Source organism: Trichechus manatus, unplaced genomic scaffold (assembly GCF_000243295.1).
Source record: "Trichechus manatus latirostris isolate Lorelei unplaced genomic scaffold, TriManLat1.0 scaffold00059, whole genome shotgun sequence".
Taxonomy (NCBI): Eukaryota; Metazoa; Chordata; class Mammalia; order Sirenia; family Trichechidae; genus Trichechus; species Trichechus manatus.
In genome coordinates this window covers 11,965,827-11,984,000 of record NW_004443995.1, presented here as the reverse complement: position 1 = coordinate 11,984,000, position 18,174 = coordinate 11,965,827, and the positions used below count along the sequence as shown (strand labels likewise).

The window sequence follows — 18,174 nt, the reverse complement described above, 5'->3', positions numbered from 1 at the left end:
TCGCTTATTCATTCAACAAATATTCATTAGGTCTATGGTCTGGGTATATAATGGTGTAACAATGGTGCGAACTGTAAAAATGTCATGGTGGCAGTGTCTGACTGCTTTGTCTGACTTCACAAGGGGGAGGAATCATTAGCATCAACAGCTCAAGGTGGATTCCTTTGAGGTGGAGGTTAGACATATTTCCCTCTCCAATCTTTTTACCAATTCTGACACCAGCTGTCCCTCCCACAGCACTCTTTACCTCTCTGTTGGATTTGATAATTTATTGCAATAGCTACACAGAACTCACAGACAATACTCATGATTATGGGGTTTATTAGGGAAGTAATAGGTTACAGTTTAAGATCAGGAATGACTCAGGATGCAGTTCTCTGGCCAGGACAGCTTCTTCTCAGCCATGCCCACAGGCAGGCCTCTCTCTCGGCCCTCGGCCCCTCGGTCCCTCAGCGCCCCTGCCCTGCTCGAGCAAGTGTTACAAAGCTCTTTAGCTCCTCCAATAAGTGCCCAGGGACGCCCTACTCTGCCAGTAAGCCTCATCCTTAAGGCACTCAGCTCTCTCTCGATTAGTGGGTTGGCGAGCCTAGATCTGCCAAGTGTCTAGAGGTACCATACTCTACTAGTAAGCCTCCTGCCTGAAGGCACTCGGCTTTCTCGCTCCATGGATCAGCACACCCACTGTAGCCAACTTGTTCTGTGGGCCAGAAAGCCCATCACGCTGTCTTGTACCACTCTCCTGGTTCTGTTGCTGCCACTTCTCTACCACCACTCCTCACTGTCTCCTGGTTCTGCTGCTGTGTTTCTCTGCCTCCACTTTTCGTCATCTTGTGTCATGTCTGGTGTTATAGCTTTCTCTGTCTCCTAGGTCTAGGAGGTTCTCAGCACAGGGATCCTGGGTCCAAAGGATGTGCTCCACTCCTGGCTCTTTTTCTTGGTGGTGGTGAGGCCCCCTCTTTCCGCCTCTGGGATGACTCACTTTAAGCCTAGTGGGATGGCAAACCTGACCAATCCCCTTGTTAGGGTTCCATACACCTTATTTGCATGGTCCTGCCCCCACAAGGGTGCCATGAACCTTATTTGCATTATCAGCAAGCTGTCCAATTCCCTTGGTGGGCCACAAGCACCTTATTTGCATAGCTTCCCCAATAATTTGGTGGGAGTTACAAGACCATGGAGAGAAAGGCCATATAAAATCAATCTGTTGCACTGCAAATGGTAAATAAAGCCAATACGGCTTCTGTGCTCATGAAGTTTATAGTCTAACAGTTGAGATAAGTAACTAGCAGGCAAACAAAAGATAAGTATATATTATGACAAGGGCCAAGGAGAAATAAAATAAAGTGTTGCAATAAAGAATAAGAAAGTGGAAAAAAAAAAAAAAAAAAAGGATACCAGTGGAACATATTTCAGATAGATGGCTCAAAGAAGGTATGAATTAATTCAAAAGAGTCAGATGAGCAATGAGTTGGGGGTGGCAGAGGAGGCAGAAAGACATTCTAAACAGAAAAAATAAGCAAGAAAGAGCCTGAGGAATTAGAACAAGCCAGGGAGGCTAGCATGTAGGAAAGGAGGCAAAGAGGTTAGAGAGGTAGGCAGGGGGCATAACATTTATTCAGAATCCCTGTTATGTGCTCAACACTATGGGAGAAGTATACTTTTTTCAAGAATTGTTCTATTTATAATTAAATGATATTCCGTGAGTGTCTTTAAGTCCTCCCTTTTCTCCTAAACTTAGACCCTTTCCTAAATATGAGATTAAAAAAAAAAAAAAAATAAGTGCATGTGTAGTGGATGCTGTGGTGCACACCCAGGCCTGTCTTTTCAGGAATGAGGTGCTCATTCCTCCAGCTACAGGGAGTGTCCACTGCAGAGAGTAAAAGCTCCCACTCTCAGTTGAGTTCCTTTTTGGGAATTGTCCTCAGTCTGAGAGCTCACTCACCCAAGATCACACCCTGAGTGTTCGAGGAGGGCAGCCAGAATCTAATGACAGTGCAGGAATTTAAAGGCCAGGCCCTCTTGCCTTAAGGCTGGGCAATTCTGAGGGGTCATCCCAGCTCCAGAGTTCCCCGCAGAATTAGCGGAGGCCTTTGCTGGGGCTGCATTGTAGTTCAACTCCTCCTTTGGCCCACTTCCATTTTCTTCACTCCCCCAAAGTTGTTGATCCCAATGGTAGTCCCTAATAAACTTACTACATGGAAACCTTTGTCTCAGATTCTGCTTCCTAGAGAACCCAACTTAAGACCGTAGGTACATATTACGTATCTACACATATCTCATTATTTATAGTCAACATTTCAAGGAGTTACTTCCTGTTTTGTATTTGCAGGGAATTTGATGATGATGATGTTGATGATGATAGAAGCTTTAGAGAACTCACCTGTGTCAGGCTCTATGCCAAGAATTTTATATACATCTGAATTTCATTTAATCCTCACATACTATTATCATACTATTTAATATATTCTGAACTGGAGCTGTGAAGATTAAATGACCTGACCAATGCCACACAGCGAAAAAGAGAGCTGAGTGTAGGATCTAGTGGCTCTTAAACCAAGTGCTCTTAACCATCCCGATACACTGTTTCGCTAAGACTCATTAATTTTAGTAGTACATTAAATTCTGTACTCTGTTAGTGTGATTACCTATGATTAAAAAAAACAAAAAAAACTCATGTGCTTACAATTAAATTATATGTTTATTATTAGCTTCTTATAAGAAGTTGAAGTAGAAGAATTTCCTCTATTAGTCTAATTGAAGAAGGATAAGAACAGAAATTCTAAATTTTCTAAGATCTAATTTTAAGATATAATAGGATTAAATGCTTATTTTATCAATTACATGATCACAAATATGGTAACTACTGCTGGAAGACTCTATGAAGAAGACCGCCAAAGATAGATGCTTCGGCCCCAAGAACAGCCAGAAGCACTGAGACCTTATCAGAAGTTGAACAGTAAGGTAATAATTTGCTACATGTTTTTAAGCTAGCTACATAGCTACAAAGAAGTGTTAATAAATAAAGATCAATATTCTGTGCTGGGGTCCCTATATATAGCTATTTTCCAAGCAGATTGATATTAACTAAAAAATATAAAGATAAGAATATTTTGATTGCTGAAAACAGAAGGTTTCAGTCTTAAGTTTCTCATTTAATTGTCTCTTCCCTTTGAATATTCATTCTCTCAATTGCCCTGATATTATATAAGAATTCACAATGTTGATCGACAAAGAAAAGACTAGGTAGAAAAGAAGATCTTACCTGACCAATAATGAGAGGAACCACAACGGTCATAAAAAGCTGAGAAAAAATAGATGTAAAAGGCACAGAGGAGGATGAGCCAAGCTGTAAAACAAGAAAATAAGAGGAGTTAAGAATTATTTTGAATCCGTTATCAAACATTTCTGTCAATTAAATAATGCAATAAATTAATTCTCTCATACACTACAAAAATATGGTGGTCATATACAAAGAGCAAATGAAGTTACTTTCAATTTACTAAATTTAACACAAAATACTTTTAATATATAATTTTTTTAATTTAAAATTAAAAAAACTGATTGTGTTTAGGTGAAACTTTACAGTGCAAATTAGTTTCTCATTCAAAAATTTATATTCAAATTGTTTTGTGACATTGGTTGTAATTCCTGCAATGTGTTGGCACTCTCCCCTTTTCCCTTTACATCTCGGGTTCCCTGTGTCCATTTGTCCAGTTTTCCAGTCCCTTACTGCCTTTTTGTCTTTGCTTTTGGGCAGATGTTGCCCATTTGGTCTCGTATACTTGATTGAACTAAGAAGCATGTTCCTCATGTGTGTTATTGTTTGTTTTATAGGCCTGTCTAATCGTTAGATGAAAGGTGGACTTTAATATGTAATTTTTATTGGGAGATTAAAATTGAAAAAAAACTATTGCTTTGCAATTAATTTACTTATTATTGAATACATTTCTGAATAATACAGTCATTCTATGTTCATACCATCTATAATCATATGGCATGATATTTCATCTCTAAACAGTTTGTGTGATTTTATTTCACCTGTCTGCAGGTACCTAAAACACACAAACATGTCTCATTATTCTCTTAGTAATATAATATTTTTATTTATTCAATTAAATGGTTTCCAACTTTGCCACTCCTTGGAAACAAAGGCAATAAATCTCATATCATTTATATTTTATTCTTACACAAGATCTAACAAATGTAAATTCTGAACCATAACTTATTTTTCAATTTAAAATTTCAATATACCTTTCCTAAATTCCTATGTCTTAACACTTGTTTCAGTTATCTAGTGCTGCTGTAGTAGAAATACAAGTGGATGGCTTTAACAAAGAGAAATTTATTCTCTCACAGTCTAGGAGGCTAACCTGTTCCTGTCAGGTGGATTCCGACCCCTAGTGACCCTAGAGGACAGAGTAGAATTGCCCCATAGGGTTTCCAAGGAGTGACTGGTGGATTTGAACTGCTGACCTTTTGGTTAGCAGCCATATCACTTAATCACTGTGCCACTAGGGCTCCTCTAGAAGGCTAGAAGTCCGAATTCAAGGTGCCAGCTCTAGGGGAAGGCTTTCTCTCTGTGTTGGTCTGGTGGAAGGTCCTCGTCATCAATCCTCCCCTGGTCGAGGAGCTTCTTAGTGCAGGGACCCGAGGCCCAAAGAACACTCTATGCTCCTGGCTTTTGTTTCTTGGTGGTATGTGGTCCCCCATGTCTCTCTGCTTGCTCCTCTCTTTTATATCTCATAGAGATTGGCTTAAGACACAATCTAATCTTGTAGACTGACTCCTGCCTCATTAACATAACTGCCACTAATCCCATCTCATTAACATCATAGAAAATAGGATTTACAACACATAGGAAAATCATAAAATGGTGGACAATCACACAATACTGGGAATCATGGCCTAGATAAATTGATACACATATTTTTTGGGGCACAATCCAATCCATAACAACACTGTTCATAATTCCTATTTTTTCTCTTTCCTCATTTTTTGATCCTTTCTTCACTGATTGCAGTCTCAGCTTTATAAAGATTCTATTTCCAGCAGCACAAGTCAGTGTTTATCTGTGTACAGTGTCCCACATCCATATTAGCTTCAACCATCAAAAACTGCTAAGTCTTCCTATTAACTTTCTAATGCTTTTCAAAATCTTCTGCTTTTCAAACCTTCCTGGAAAAACAGTCTGTTCCATAGATTTTTGTCTCTTGCAGGAGTCCCTTTTGCGATCAGGTTCTCTCGAACCATCAGTAATCACCTCCTTGGCCCCTGGAACTCACTTTTCCATCTTTCCTCTGTACTCTAAACTTTCAGTTTTTCAGATTTTACCGAAGTTTGGTTAAACTTGGAAATGTCATCTGGAAAACGATGCTTACCAATGACATCGAGGTGGTGATGACTGAGGGCATACAATGTTGAATAAAACAAATTAAATATTTAGATAAATTAATAGTTTAGAATGAAATGGTATGGTATCAGTGTTTTCACAGATTTCTACTGATTTCTGCATGATTTGATTTACCAAATTTTTTTCTATACTCTGGTGTATTTCATAGAATTCTGCCCTTCACCCTCACCCCCAGTCTATATGCCCTCAAATTGCCAAGAATGTATGTCTTGCCCAGCAGTGGCCCTATATTTATTTAATACTAGCTTCAACACTCACCACTAGCTGCCAATTTAGCCCATAAAAATTGTAGCCTCTCCAATTAAAAATGGGCAAAGGAAATGAACAGACACTTCACCAAAGAAGACATTCAAATGGCCAACAGACACATGAGGAAATGCTCACGATCACTAGCCATTAGAGAAATGCAAATTAAAACCACAATGAGATACCATCTCACCCTGGCATTACTGGCATGACTTAAGAACACTGGAAATAACAAATGTTGGAGAGACTGCGGGGAGATTGGAACTCTTATGCACTGCTGGTGGGAATGCAAAATGATACAACCATTTTGGAAAATGATACGGTGCTTCCTTAGAAAGCTAGAAATAGAAATACCATACAATCCAGCGATCCCACTCCTAGGAATATATCCTAGAGAAATAAGAGCCATCACATGAATAGACATATGCACACCCATGTTCATTGCAGCATTGTTCACAATAGCAAAAAGATGGAAACAACCTAGATGTCCATCAACAGATGAATGGATAAAGAAACTATGGTACATACACACAATGGAGTATTATGCAACATAAAGAACAATGATGAATCTGTGAAGCATTTCATAACATGGATGAAACTGGAGGACATTATGCTTAGTGAAATAAGTCAATCACAAAAGGACAAATATTGTATGAGACCTCTACTGTAAAAACTCATGAAAAAGTTTACACACAAAAAGTAAAAATCTTTGTTGGTTACCAGGGATGGGAGGGGTGGGGGGGAAAATACTAAATAGACTATAGATAAGTGGTAACTTTGGTGAAGGGTAAGATAGTACACAATACTGGGGAAGTCAGTACAACTTGTACAAGGAAAGGTCATGGAAGCTCCATAGACACATCCAAACTCCCTGAATTGTTGGGTGGAGGGCTGTGGGGACCATGGTCTAGGGAAACATCTAGCTCAATTAGCATAAAACAGGTTATAAAGACAATGTTCTACATTCTACCTTGGTGAGTAGCATTTGGGGTCTTAAAAGTCGGTGAGCAGCCATCTAAGATATTCCACTGGTCTCACCCCTTCGGGAGCAAGGGAGAATGAAGAGAATAGGATATAAGGAAAAGATTAGTCCAAAGGACTAATGGACCACAGCTACCAAGGTCTCCACCAGACTGAGTCCAGTACAGCTAGATGGTGCCTGGCTACCACCACTGACTGCTCTGACCAGGATCACAACAGAGGGTTCTTGACAGAGCCGGAAAAGGATGTAGAACAAAATTCTAACACACAAAAAAAGACCAGGTTTACTGGCCTGACAGAGACTTGGAGAAACCCCAAGAGTATGGACCCCGGACACCCTTTTAGCTCAGTGGTGAAGTCACTCCTGAGGTTCACAGTTCAGTCGGGGATTGGACAGCCCCATAAAACAAATTGGGACTAATGAGGCACAGCAGTCCAGGGACAAGGACTAGAAGGCAAGAGGGGACAGGAAAGCTAGTGATAGGGAACCCAAGGTTGAGAAAGGACAGTGTTGACATGTCTTGGGGTTGTTAACCATTGTCATAGGGCAACATGTGTACTGTTTAATGAGAAACTATTTTGTTCTGTAAACCTTCAACTAAAGTACAAAAGAAAAAAAAAGAATGATCTATGCGAGATCAAATTGACAACAGCAACTCAAAAGGTTTGATGGGAAGCCAAGGGGATAGTGAGTTGAAGACAATGGTGATGGAATAATTTGGAAAAGTATAGTGAGAATAGCAGCACAACTGGAAGAATGTAATCGATGTCACTGAATTGTACATGTAGAAATTTTTCAAATGGTTTATCTTTGGCTACGTATATTTTCACCAAAAAAAAAAAAAAAAGAAAAGGTCCTTCAAGGTTGAGAAGGGAGAGTGTTGACATGCTGTGGGGTTGTTAACTAATGTCATAAAACAATATGTGTACTGACTGTTTAATGAGAAACTATTTGTTCTGTAAACCTTCACATAAAGTACAATTAAAAAAAAAATTGTAGCCTCTAGTCTTTTCCTCCACAACCAATATAAACTAAAGAAATGAAGAGAGTCAGGCAGAAAACGTGAAACTGGTGGAGAACAGATAGGATTCCTGGTGTGTTAAATGTTACATGGCTGTTAGATGTTTCTTTTTATATATATATATATATATATAAAAGAGCTAATAATTACACCCTATTTTATAGTACCCATGTCCTTGAAGCTCAAGGTGCTTTAGAAATATATTTTCTCCATAAATATGAACCCTAAGGATGTTCCCTGGGGCAAGATTGAAATTTTGAAAAAGTACATTTACAGAGAAACTGAAGTATTGGATCAACAGAAAATTAAGCTTTAAAGGATAAAGTTTTCAAGTCCAAAAATATGCTCAATGTTCTGTCCATGAGGTTTATAACATTAGGAGACAGGCAGCAGGACTCAGGGTTATAACCTTCAAGTCAAATGTGACAATTTCTGCTGGGAATCATACGCATGATCTCACACACTCCTGGTCCTCTTTCTATCTCAACTTAATGTGTTTTATGTTTTTAATGAATAACCATTTAATACCATACTCCCTCTGTAAGCTGGTGCTTAGCCCTTAACTGACACAGAAAACATATGTGCAGATTAATAAATGTGTACAGAATGAATAAACAAAATAATTTGTAAACATGTAGGTGCTAAAAGTGAGAAATTCATATCCTTGTTTTTTCTAAAGTTACAAAAACAAAAAATGTAATATATCTCAAAATCTCTTATTATTAGGTGGTATTATAAAATCACCTGGTATTATTGTTTTCACTGCTTATTTATGATTAGCAGCCTAACTAATTCTAATGTACACCAAGGAACAAAGGACATCTTGTCACAAACAGACCCATGTGGAGCAAGGACTTGTGTGTGTATGTGTGTGGGGTCGGGGGAGAGGAAGAGAAAGAGGGAAGGAGAGAGAGAGAGGAAGAGGGAGAGAGCACAGAGCAGAGGATGTGCTGTGTGTGTTCTCTGTTCTCAGTTCTCCACCCCCATACCTTAACTCCTCAATGTTGCTTTGGAGGGGTAAAATCTAAAATAGATAGAATCCTAGCACTGGAAGGGACTTTTAGTCCCATCCTCTATTTTTTTTTTTTTAATTGTACTTTAGATGAAGGTTTACAGAACAAATAGTTTCTCATTAAACAGTCAGTACACGTATTGTTTTTTTTTTTTTTTAAATATTTTATTGTACTTCAGGTGAAGGCGTACAGAACAGATAGCTTCTCATGTAACAGTAACACACATGCTGTTTTATGACATTGGTCAACAACCCCACAACATTTTAACCCTCTAAATACTCAACTTTTTTTTTTTTTTTTTGGTGAAAATACACATAGCCAAAGATACGCCATTTCAAAAATTTTTTTTACATACACATTTAAGTGACATTGACTACGCTCTTCTAATTATGCTGTTATTCTCACTTAAGATGAAGGCCTACAGGACAAAATAGTCTCCCATTTGACAGTCACCACAAATGTTGCCCCACGACAATGGCCAACAATCTCACAACACATCAACAATATCCTCACCCCATTCTGTGTTCCCCATCATCAGCTTCCTACTCCCCCTCTGCCTTCTGGGCCTTGTCACCGGACTCCTGTACCCCGTTACTCCCATGGTTTTACTGGGCTGTCCACTCGCAGGCTGATCAGTGAACCTCGAAGGTAACCTCACCACTGAGCCAAAAGGGTGTCTGGGGGCCATACTCTCGGGGCTTCTCCAGTCTCCTTCAGGCCAGCAAATCTGGTCTTTTGTTTTTTTTTAGTACACGTATTGTTTTATGACATCGGTTAACAACCCCACGACATGTAAACACTCTCCCTTCTTGACCCTGGAGGACCTTTTTTATTTTTTGGTGAAAATATACAGAGCCAAAGTTACAACATTTCAGAAGTTTTTACATGTACAATTCAGTGACATTGATTACATTCTTCCAGCCATCCTCTGTTTTTAAAGACGTGAAACTGAGCCCCAGAAAGAAGTGACTTATAATTAACACTTCTAATACCTGCATCAGATCCACCAGCCGCTTTGCTGGAGAAAGATGTGGCAGTCTGCTTCCATAAACATTTACAGCCTTGGAAACCCTATGGGGCAGCTCTACTCTGTCTTATAGGGTCGCTAAGAGTAGGAGTCAACTCAATGGTAATGGGAATACCTGCATTATGATGAGAAATTGGCTGTGTTTCTTAAACACATTCAAATAACTTTTAAGCCAAATCTGCTCTGTGATATTAGTCCTCTGACATTTGGGAAGGTCTGTTTGCTTAAACATAAAGTACTGGCAGAACAGTAAACCCAGACATCAAATGGAGAGAAATTAAAACCTGATTTCATTTATTAAGTTAATTTTGGGACTTATTTTTAATCCTAAATTCAAATTGAAAAAGCCTATGAGCCCATTGGACGATAAGAGAAATAAAAACAAAACTTTTAAACTTTGGTTTTTAAAAAATATTATGTATTTTAATTTGTCTTGTGAAAAAAAATCCATCATATAATAGACCATTTGCATGTTCAATGTTTGGAAGCCTTAGGTTCCTAGAAAAGCAGTGAAACGGGCTGGGGGTAAAGGGAAGGCTGGTCACAATCTCCACGGTTCTTCTGTTTCCTAACATGCCTCTAATCTCTGATCCACTTGATTAGGAACACAGGTTAGAGGAGCCCTCCTCTGAGGCTTTCTCAGATCAGAGAACAGAGCAAGCTACTAGGGATATAATTAACTTGGTACAAGAAGCCAGACTAGGTAGGGCAAAGAAGTTTGGGAGGAAGCCCCTTATGATGGCTTCTTTAGAAGTCGCCTCTGAGAGGAAGGAAACTCAGTACTGGCGTCTAATTTGGCTTAAGTCCTTTCTTTTGAATTGGCCACAGTTCTGTTGCTGTGGTCACAGTGAAGATACAGAGGTGTCTTTGGGGACGTTTCTGACTCTGTGAAGTATGCCCGGGCATCCAGAAGAAAGAAGAGTGAGCATCTGGCATAAGGCAGTGTTTGAGAGCCTGACTAGAAAAGTACCAGGCCCAGTCATTCTGTATGCAGAGTTGATTTTAACAAAAGCAGAAGGAAATATGCTGCCTAGGATATTTGGTTCTTCACATTTTAATGAAGAAAGACCAGTGTGTTCAGAAGAAGCATCAGTAATTTGCACATCTGGGTAAAGTTGCAGGTTCAGGATAAGTATGTAACCAAGCAAGTGCTGTGGTCTTCGTTGAGCTACTCCGGCAGGTTTAGAGGTAAAATGTCGTACTGCCAACCCATGCTTTAAGATATCACCGTTATAACAATTGCCGTTGAGTTGATTCTGACTCATAGTGACCCACAGGATAGAGCAGAACTGCCTACAGGGTTTCCAAGGAGCAGCTGGTAGATTTGAAGTGCTGACCTTGGTTAGCAGCCAAGCTCTTAACCACCGCACCACCAGGGCTCTGCTTTAAGATATAGAATAAAAAAATTAAAAAAAATCTAGTCATCGACTTATTTCTTGCAGGAATACAGTGCTTTAAAGCAGAAAAGTCACAATTAAGTTTGTATGTTTTAATATCTTATGCTAAGAAGAAATGATTCAATGAAAATTAAATAAGTGGGGATTTCAGACCTTTGTATTCAATCATTCAAGTTGTAACTGAGTGCCTCTTGGAAGCCAGGGGCATATTCCAGCACTGGGGATACAACAGTGAACAAAACACAAAACCCCCTTCTCTCTAGGAGCTACTTTAAGAAAGTTGAGATCTGTGTGCATGCACGTTTATCACAGAGTACATGTGTGCTCCTTTGTATGGACGTATAACTGGGAAATTCCTAGTCTTTTCCCAAGACTCAGTTCAAGCATCACTTTTTTAGGACTTTTTTCCAGACTTTCCACCCAAAATGTAGAATTGGCCAGCCAGTCTTTTGTAGGCCACTGTTCCCTGTGAGTGTTTTCATCGTAACTCTCAGAATACTTGGTTGTTCTTGTTCACAAGTCTGCCTCTCCCAGTAGAGTGTATGCTCCTTAATGCTGGGAATTCTGTCTTATTCATGTTTATGTTCAAGGGCCCAGCTGACTAACTTAAGTAGTACATCCAGTGCAGTGGTTCTCAAACTTGAGCACATCAGAAACACTTGCAGGGCTTGTTAAAACACAGATTGCTTGGCCCCAGCCCCAGCGTTTCTGATTCAGTAAGCCTGGAGAGGTGGAGCAATAATTTACATTTCAAGCAAGGTCCCAAGTCATGCTGATAATTTGGAGCTAGAGTTCATACTTTGAGAACCACTGTTCAAGTACACAGTAGATGTTCAACCAGTGTATGTGCTACTGATGAATGGGAGCCCTGGTGATGCAGTGGTTAAGAGTTTGGCCGCTAGCCAAAAGGTTGGCAGTTTGAATCCATCAGCTGCTCCTTGGAAACACTATGGGGCAGTTCTACTCTGTCCTATAGGGTCGCTACGAGTTGGAATCAACTCGACGGCAACGAGTTTGGTATTAATGAATCACCACAATTCAAAGGTAGAAAAAGAGGCTTGACAATGTCTTCTTTTCTTTCTATCCTTCCAACTTTAGGTAACTTACAAAAAACAAAACCAAAAAAAAAAAAAAAAAAACCTACTCCCGTCGAGTCGATTGCAACTCATAGCGACCCTATAGAACAGAGTAGAACTGCCCCACAGGGTAACTTAAAAAGTCCTACTTAACTCACAGCACAAAGATACGATCAGTGCCTAGCCTCCCACCCAACTGCCTCTTATAATTACAATAACAGCAACCTGATTGCAAATTTTCTATGTGCCAGACACTACTTTAAATGCTTAATATGTGTTGAATAATTTAATCCTCACAGTAACCCCTTGAGGTAGGTATTATTATTATGCCCGTTTTCATATGAGGCCAACAGTGGCACCCAAACCCATAAACCCATTGCCGTCAAGTTGATTCTGACTCATAGAGACCCTACAGGACACAGCAGAACTGCCCCATAGAGTTTCCAGAGTGCCTGGTGGATTCAAACTGCTGACCTTTTGGTTAGCAGCTCTGAACTCTTAACCACTATGGCACCAGCGTTTCCAATAGTGGCACAGAACCTGTCAACAACTTGTCCAAGGTCATCATAAGTATCAAGGGACAGAGCCAGAACCTGAACCCAGGAGGGGAAGCTCCAAAGCCCTCACACTTAATTCCTACACTCTACTGCATATTATAGAAGGTACCAAACAAAAACCAAACCAAACCCATTGCCATAGAGTCGATTTCGACCCATAGCAACCCTAGAGGACAGAGTAGAATTGCCCCATTGGTTTCCAAAGAGCTGTTGGTGGATTTGAACTGCAGACTCTTTTTGGTCAGCAGTCATTATCACGTAACCACTGTGCCACCAGGGATCCAGAGAAGGTACAGAGAGGTGAAAAGGGGAAGGGACCAGGAGTGGAAGCCAAAGCTGGGTCCTGTTTTCTAGTCTATGTGAGAGAAAGACAGGGACTGTGTGTGTGGAGGGCGGGGAGGGTGGTTACAGGGAGATGGGGAACTGAAGGCAGGCAGGAGCAAGAAGAGGGAGGAAAAGTAAGAGAAAAAGGAAAAAACAAAACAAAAACAACTTGGTAAACAGTGGTTGATGGTACAGTCTTTCTCAACTATGATTTTTCATTTGAACCATAGAACACAGAAAATTATTTGAGTGACTATTTTCTGAAGTTCCCCCCCAAAACAAAACAAAAAACAAACTCATTGCCATCCAGTTGATTCTGACTCATAGCGACCTTATAGGAAAGGGTAGAACTGCCCCATTGGGTTTCCAAGGCTGTAAATCTTTATGGAATCAGACTGCCACATCTTTCTCCTCTGGAGCAGCAGGTGGGTTTAAACTACTGACCTTTAGGTTAGCAGCCAAGTGCTTTAACCACTGTGCCACCAAGGCTCCTTCAAGTTCCCAAGGATGATACATAACTAGTATCATTGTAGATGCATGAGAGAGAAGTTAATTCAGTACGTACAATGGATGCCATAGGGCATTAGGGTTTAATTCTCTAACCTGGCATAGAAAGGCTGAGCAGAAGCAAGACAGGCTGATATCAACCCCCTCAATTTAGTAACTATTTCATTTGGAAAGAGTCCATGGTCCAGTTAGTAAAATATTATGAGGTCAAACTAACCCGATTCAGAATGACAAATAGTAACAGTTCTTCTTGTTGAAGAGATGTTAATTGTCTGTAAAATCATAGTTATCAACATACAGTCAGAAAACAGATGGTGCATTTTAAATCACTTTGTAAGTGAGCTGACCTGTAAATTGTCATTAATGCACCAGGTCTTCACTTGCCCTACTGTGTAATCAGCCTTTTATCTCCTACCAGGGAAATCCATTAGCTACGGGCGTCTCCACTATTTGTGTCACTTCTCAGCTATTAAAACATTATTGTATTAAATAATTTACCCTTGATGATTGGTCTTAGCTTTCATTAGTACCACATTCAGGGAAAAATAAGAATAGATATTTATGGTTTATACTGTAGAATGATCAATGTTAAGTATCTTTTGTTAGAAAATCAGGAAAAGGTCACTTCAGACATACAGCAGGATTGTTCTCTTTCTGCCCAATTTCAACCCTGCTCCCATGAAGCCTAGCCTTGGGAAAAGAGGATGGTGGAAGGAACTTTCCTACTCATTAGTACTTTTACATACACACAGACACACTCACAGATTCCTGTCTCTTTGCCTTCACATAGAAAAGCAGTCAGACCAAAGAAGGGAGAGTCTCCTCAGGACCTAATCCCTAAGGCATTTCCTGTTTTCCATCATTCCCCATAAATTACATACAGTTCAGCCCTTCTTTCATTCCCTACTGTCCCTTCTCTCAACAATATACATGCAAACAAAACTGATTACTTACACATAATTGACAATTTAAATGTATTCTAGATGATAGGCTCAGTATAAAAATGATGATGATTTTTATCAAAATTAATAATATGGTTGTTAAACAGCCATATTGTTTAAGCAGCATGTATCAAACTAAAACTGAGTTATCACATGGAAAGGACAAAACGATCCCTTTTGTATCTAAACGCATGATAATCTTCCTTCTCTGAAAAAATAAAAGAACAAAATAGGCTTTAAAAGAAATTTTCTAGATTAAAAAATTGTGCAAAACATGTTTTCACTTTTCTTTTTGTTTATATGCTAATTTAAAATGTAAGATGATGATGAGGTGGAGCCAACATAGCGTTACAGACAGAAGCACCACACTGTCCCTCCACAGCAAAGACCCGAAAAACTAAGTAAAACAAATGTCAATCCTGGAACCTTAAGTGTTAAATGAAGAAATAAAGTACTTAGCCAAGCACCAAACGGAATAAGAAACTGACAGAGAACAGAGAGTGAGGAGAAATACATGCAGAGGTCCCCTATCAGCTAACGTAGCACAGATTCACCATCTTGGACTCCTGTCAGAGATTAGAGGACAGGGAGTATGGGAAAGTGGCTTCACAGAGCTCTGAGCAGGAGACAGAACACCTGGTAACCAGTGACATATGCTTTCCCACCCCCATCCTTCTTCCCCTGCTCCACCTCCACCAATTCCTAGCTGGCTGTGCTAGCTCAGCCAGCCAGAAAGTGCAGGGTCCATGCCGCTTGGATTCACCCCACCTACATCGGAGTTCGGTGGACAGAGAGTATGGGAAAGTAACTTCATGGAGCTTCCAGCAGGAGACAGAGCACCCAGTAACAAGTGATATACACTTTCCTACCCCCATTATTCTCCCTCCTCCTTGACCTCTGCCACTTCATAGCTGGCCAAGGTCACTCGGCCTGCTGGGAAGTGCAGGGTCTGTGCCGCTTAGATTCGCCCTGCCACATTGGAGATCAGCTGGCAGACAGTATGGGAAAGAAGCTTCATGGAGCTCCCAGCAGGAGACAGAACAACCGGTAACCAGCAATATATGCTTTCCCACCCCCCACCCTTCTTCCTTCCTGCTTGGCTGCCTCTGCTTCCCGCCAGCTGCAGTCTCTTGGCTGGGAGGCACCAGCTTCAGCCTCATGCTGCTTGGATTCACCCCACCCACACTGGCTGGCTCCCTGAGTACCTTTTTTTTGTTGCAGGTGTTGCTTTTCTCCACTTCTTTTGGTGTATTCCGTGCCTCTCACTACCTCCTCCTTTCTTTGCAATACCTGGCTCTGTGTGCCATCTTTGCATCTTCTTGAAAGGCTGTGAAGTGCCACTCAACTGGGGAACTGCTTCTCTGGCCTGTGCCGTCCTGCTAGTGGGATCCCCAGGGCTTTTTGTTTTGTTTGTTTTCTTTTTCTTTTTGCAGCGTAGGAGCCCCTTCTAGCCAGGATGTACTGTGCGGCTTGGGAGCCACTTCTCTGGTCTGTGCAGCCATGCTGGTGGGATCCCTGGGGGCATTTCTTTTCTCTTTTTCCCTTTTTGCCTTCCTTCATTTCTCAGTTTCTCATCTCTCTATACTTACCTTCTTTTCCTGTCTTCTGAATACCTGGTATTATGTGATTGTCTCTACCCCTTCTAGCCCGGCTGTACTTTGAAGCCTGTGAGCCACTTTCCTGCACTGGTGAGATTCCTGGAGGCTTTTTCTTTTTTTCTCATTTTTATTTATTTTTATTTTTTGTTTTTCTCCATTTCTCAGTTTCTCATCTCTTCACTCCAATAGCAAGCTCCCTTAGCATTCTTTTGTTTGTTTGTTTTTGGCTCCTGTTTCTCTCTCCTCTTTCGCATACCCATCTTAGCTCCACACATCACAATCTCCTCCCTCCTTCCTGCCTACCTGCACTGTGCACTGAACATCGTACCCTTGAGCAGCACAGGCATGGCTACCAGAACCTGCCCTGCACTGATTCCTGGCCCGCCCTGTTGGCCCTAGTATACGCCACAAACAACCTACCCCAGCTCCTCCCCTTCAGTTGGACCAGCCCTGCTGCACCACAGCTGAATGACTGGCCCTGCCCATTTGACAAGGAGGTGAAAAGTATTGTGCCCACAGATGAGCAAACAACAAAGAATGCACAGCCTGCCTGCTCAAACATAAACAAATAAAACAAAAAAGCAGGATGAAACAAAGAAATCTACAATCGATAAATGAAGAAAATAACTGCTGAATGTCCCAAAGACAGCAGACGATATCAAAACTTATACAAAAACAGGACAGGATGGTTCCAGTAGGTGTCCTAAATAAAACACTAGATGACTTTCCAGTAGAAGAAAAGGCAGTAGAACTACTTGATAGGGAATTCAAATCTCCAATAGTCAGCGCTATCCAAGAATTGAAGCAAAAAGCAGGCAAAAATGAGGAAAAAATAGACAAATTCATGGAAAATACAGACAAAAAAATGGAAGAATTCAGGAAAATAATACAGGAATAAAATGTGAAAATAAATCCACAACTAGAAATCACACAAAAACAACAATTAGAAATCCAAATGATAAACAACAAAATTTCAGATGTAGTGTTGTAGAAGGGCTGCGGAGCAGATATGAAATGATGGAAGACAGGACCAGTGAAATTGAAGACAAACACTCGGCTACAACTGTTTAAGGAAAAATCAGAAAAAAAGAACGAAGAAAATGAAGATACCCTTAGAATTATGTGGGATACAATCAAAAGCAAGAATTTTCAAGTGATTGGAGTTCCAGAACGGGGTGGGGAGGGGGAACAGAAAACACAGAGAGGATCATTGAAGAATTGCTGACAGAAAACTTCCCTAATATCATGAAAGATGAAAAGCTGACCATCCAAGAAGCTCAACAAACCCCACATAGGATAGACGTCAAAAGAAAATCACTAAGGTATATCATAATCACACTCGATAAAAAACAAAGACAAACAAAGAATCCTGAAAGCAGCTCAAGAAAAACGAAAAGTCACATACAGAGGAGAAACAGTAAGACTAAGCTCTGAGTATCTGGCAGAAACAATGCAGGCAAGAGGCAATGGGATAACATATATAAAACCTTGAAAGAAAAAAAAAACCTGCCAACCATGAATAATATATCCTGCAAAACTTTTGTTCAAATATGATGGTGAAATTAGGACATTTCCAGATGAAGAGAAATTATGGGACTATATAAAACCAAACCAAATTTCCAAGAGTCCTTCAGTCTGAAAACAAACAACATCAGACCACAGCCAGAATCTACGATGCAAGATTGTACCAGCCAGATACCAACCCAGGAAATGAAATCTCAAGGACTATCCAAAACCAAAAGAATTACAACAAGGAACCAGAGAGGTTAATTTGTAAATGACAACAACATCAGAACAATAAAAAGAGGGAATAAATGGTGTAGGTATAGAACTTTCTAACAGAGAGGAAGGCAAGGTAACACCAAGTAATAAAAGACTGGTTAAAACTTAGGAAGATGAGGGTAAACTTCAAGGTAACCACAAAGAAAGTTAACAAACCTACTCATAAAAATAAAAAAGAAAAACATAAAGGCTTGGTAAAAACAAAACCTACAAAAACAAAAGAAATAAAAAAAAAATCACAAACAAAAGGAATTCAGTACAGGAGAGTAAGAGGAGCAAAAAAACTCAGCACC

General features: G+C 40.2%; 1 protein-coding gene across 4 annotated transcripts in view; it reads right to left on the bottom strand.

The window, feature by feature from the left end:
* The window catches only part of SLC10A7 (solute carrier family 10 member 7), a 334,202-nt gene that overhangs the window by 49,184 nt on the left and 266,844 nt on the right, over positions 1-18,174 (bottom strand). For all 4 annotated transcript variants that reach the window (XM_004378843.2, XM_023733574.1, XM_023733576.1 and 1 more), the window contains one exon: positions 3,263-3,346. In XM_004378843.2, the coding sequence (XP_004378900.1) occupies positions 3,263-3,346 (84 nt within the window). The remainder of the gene's footprint in view (positions 1-3,262; positions 3,347-18,174) is intronic.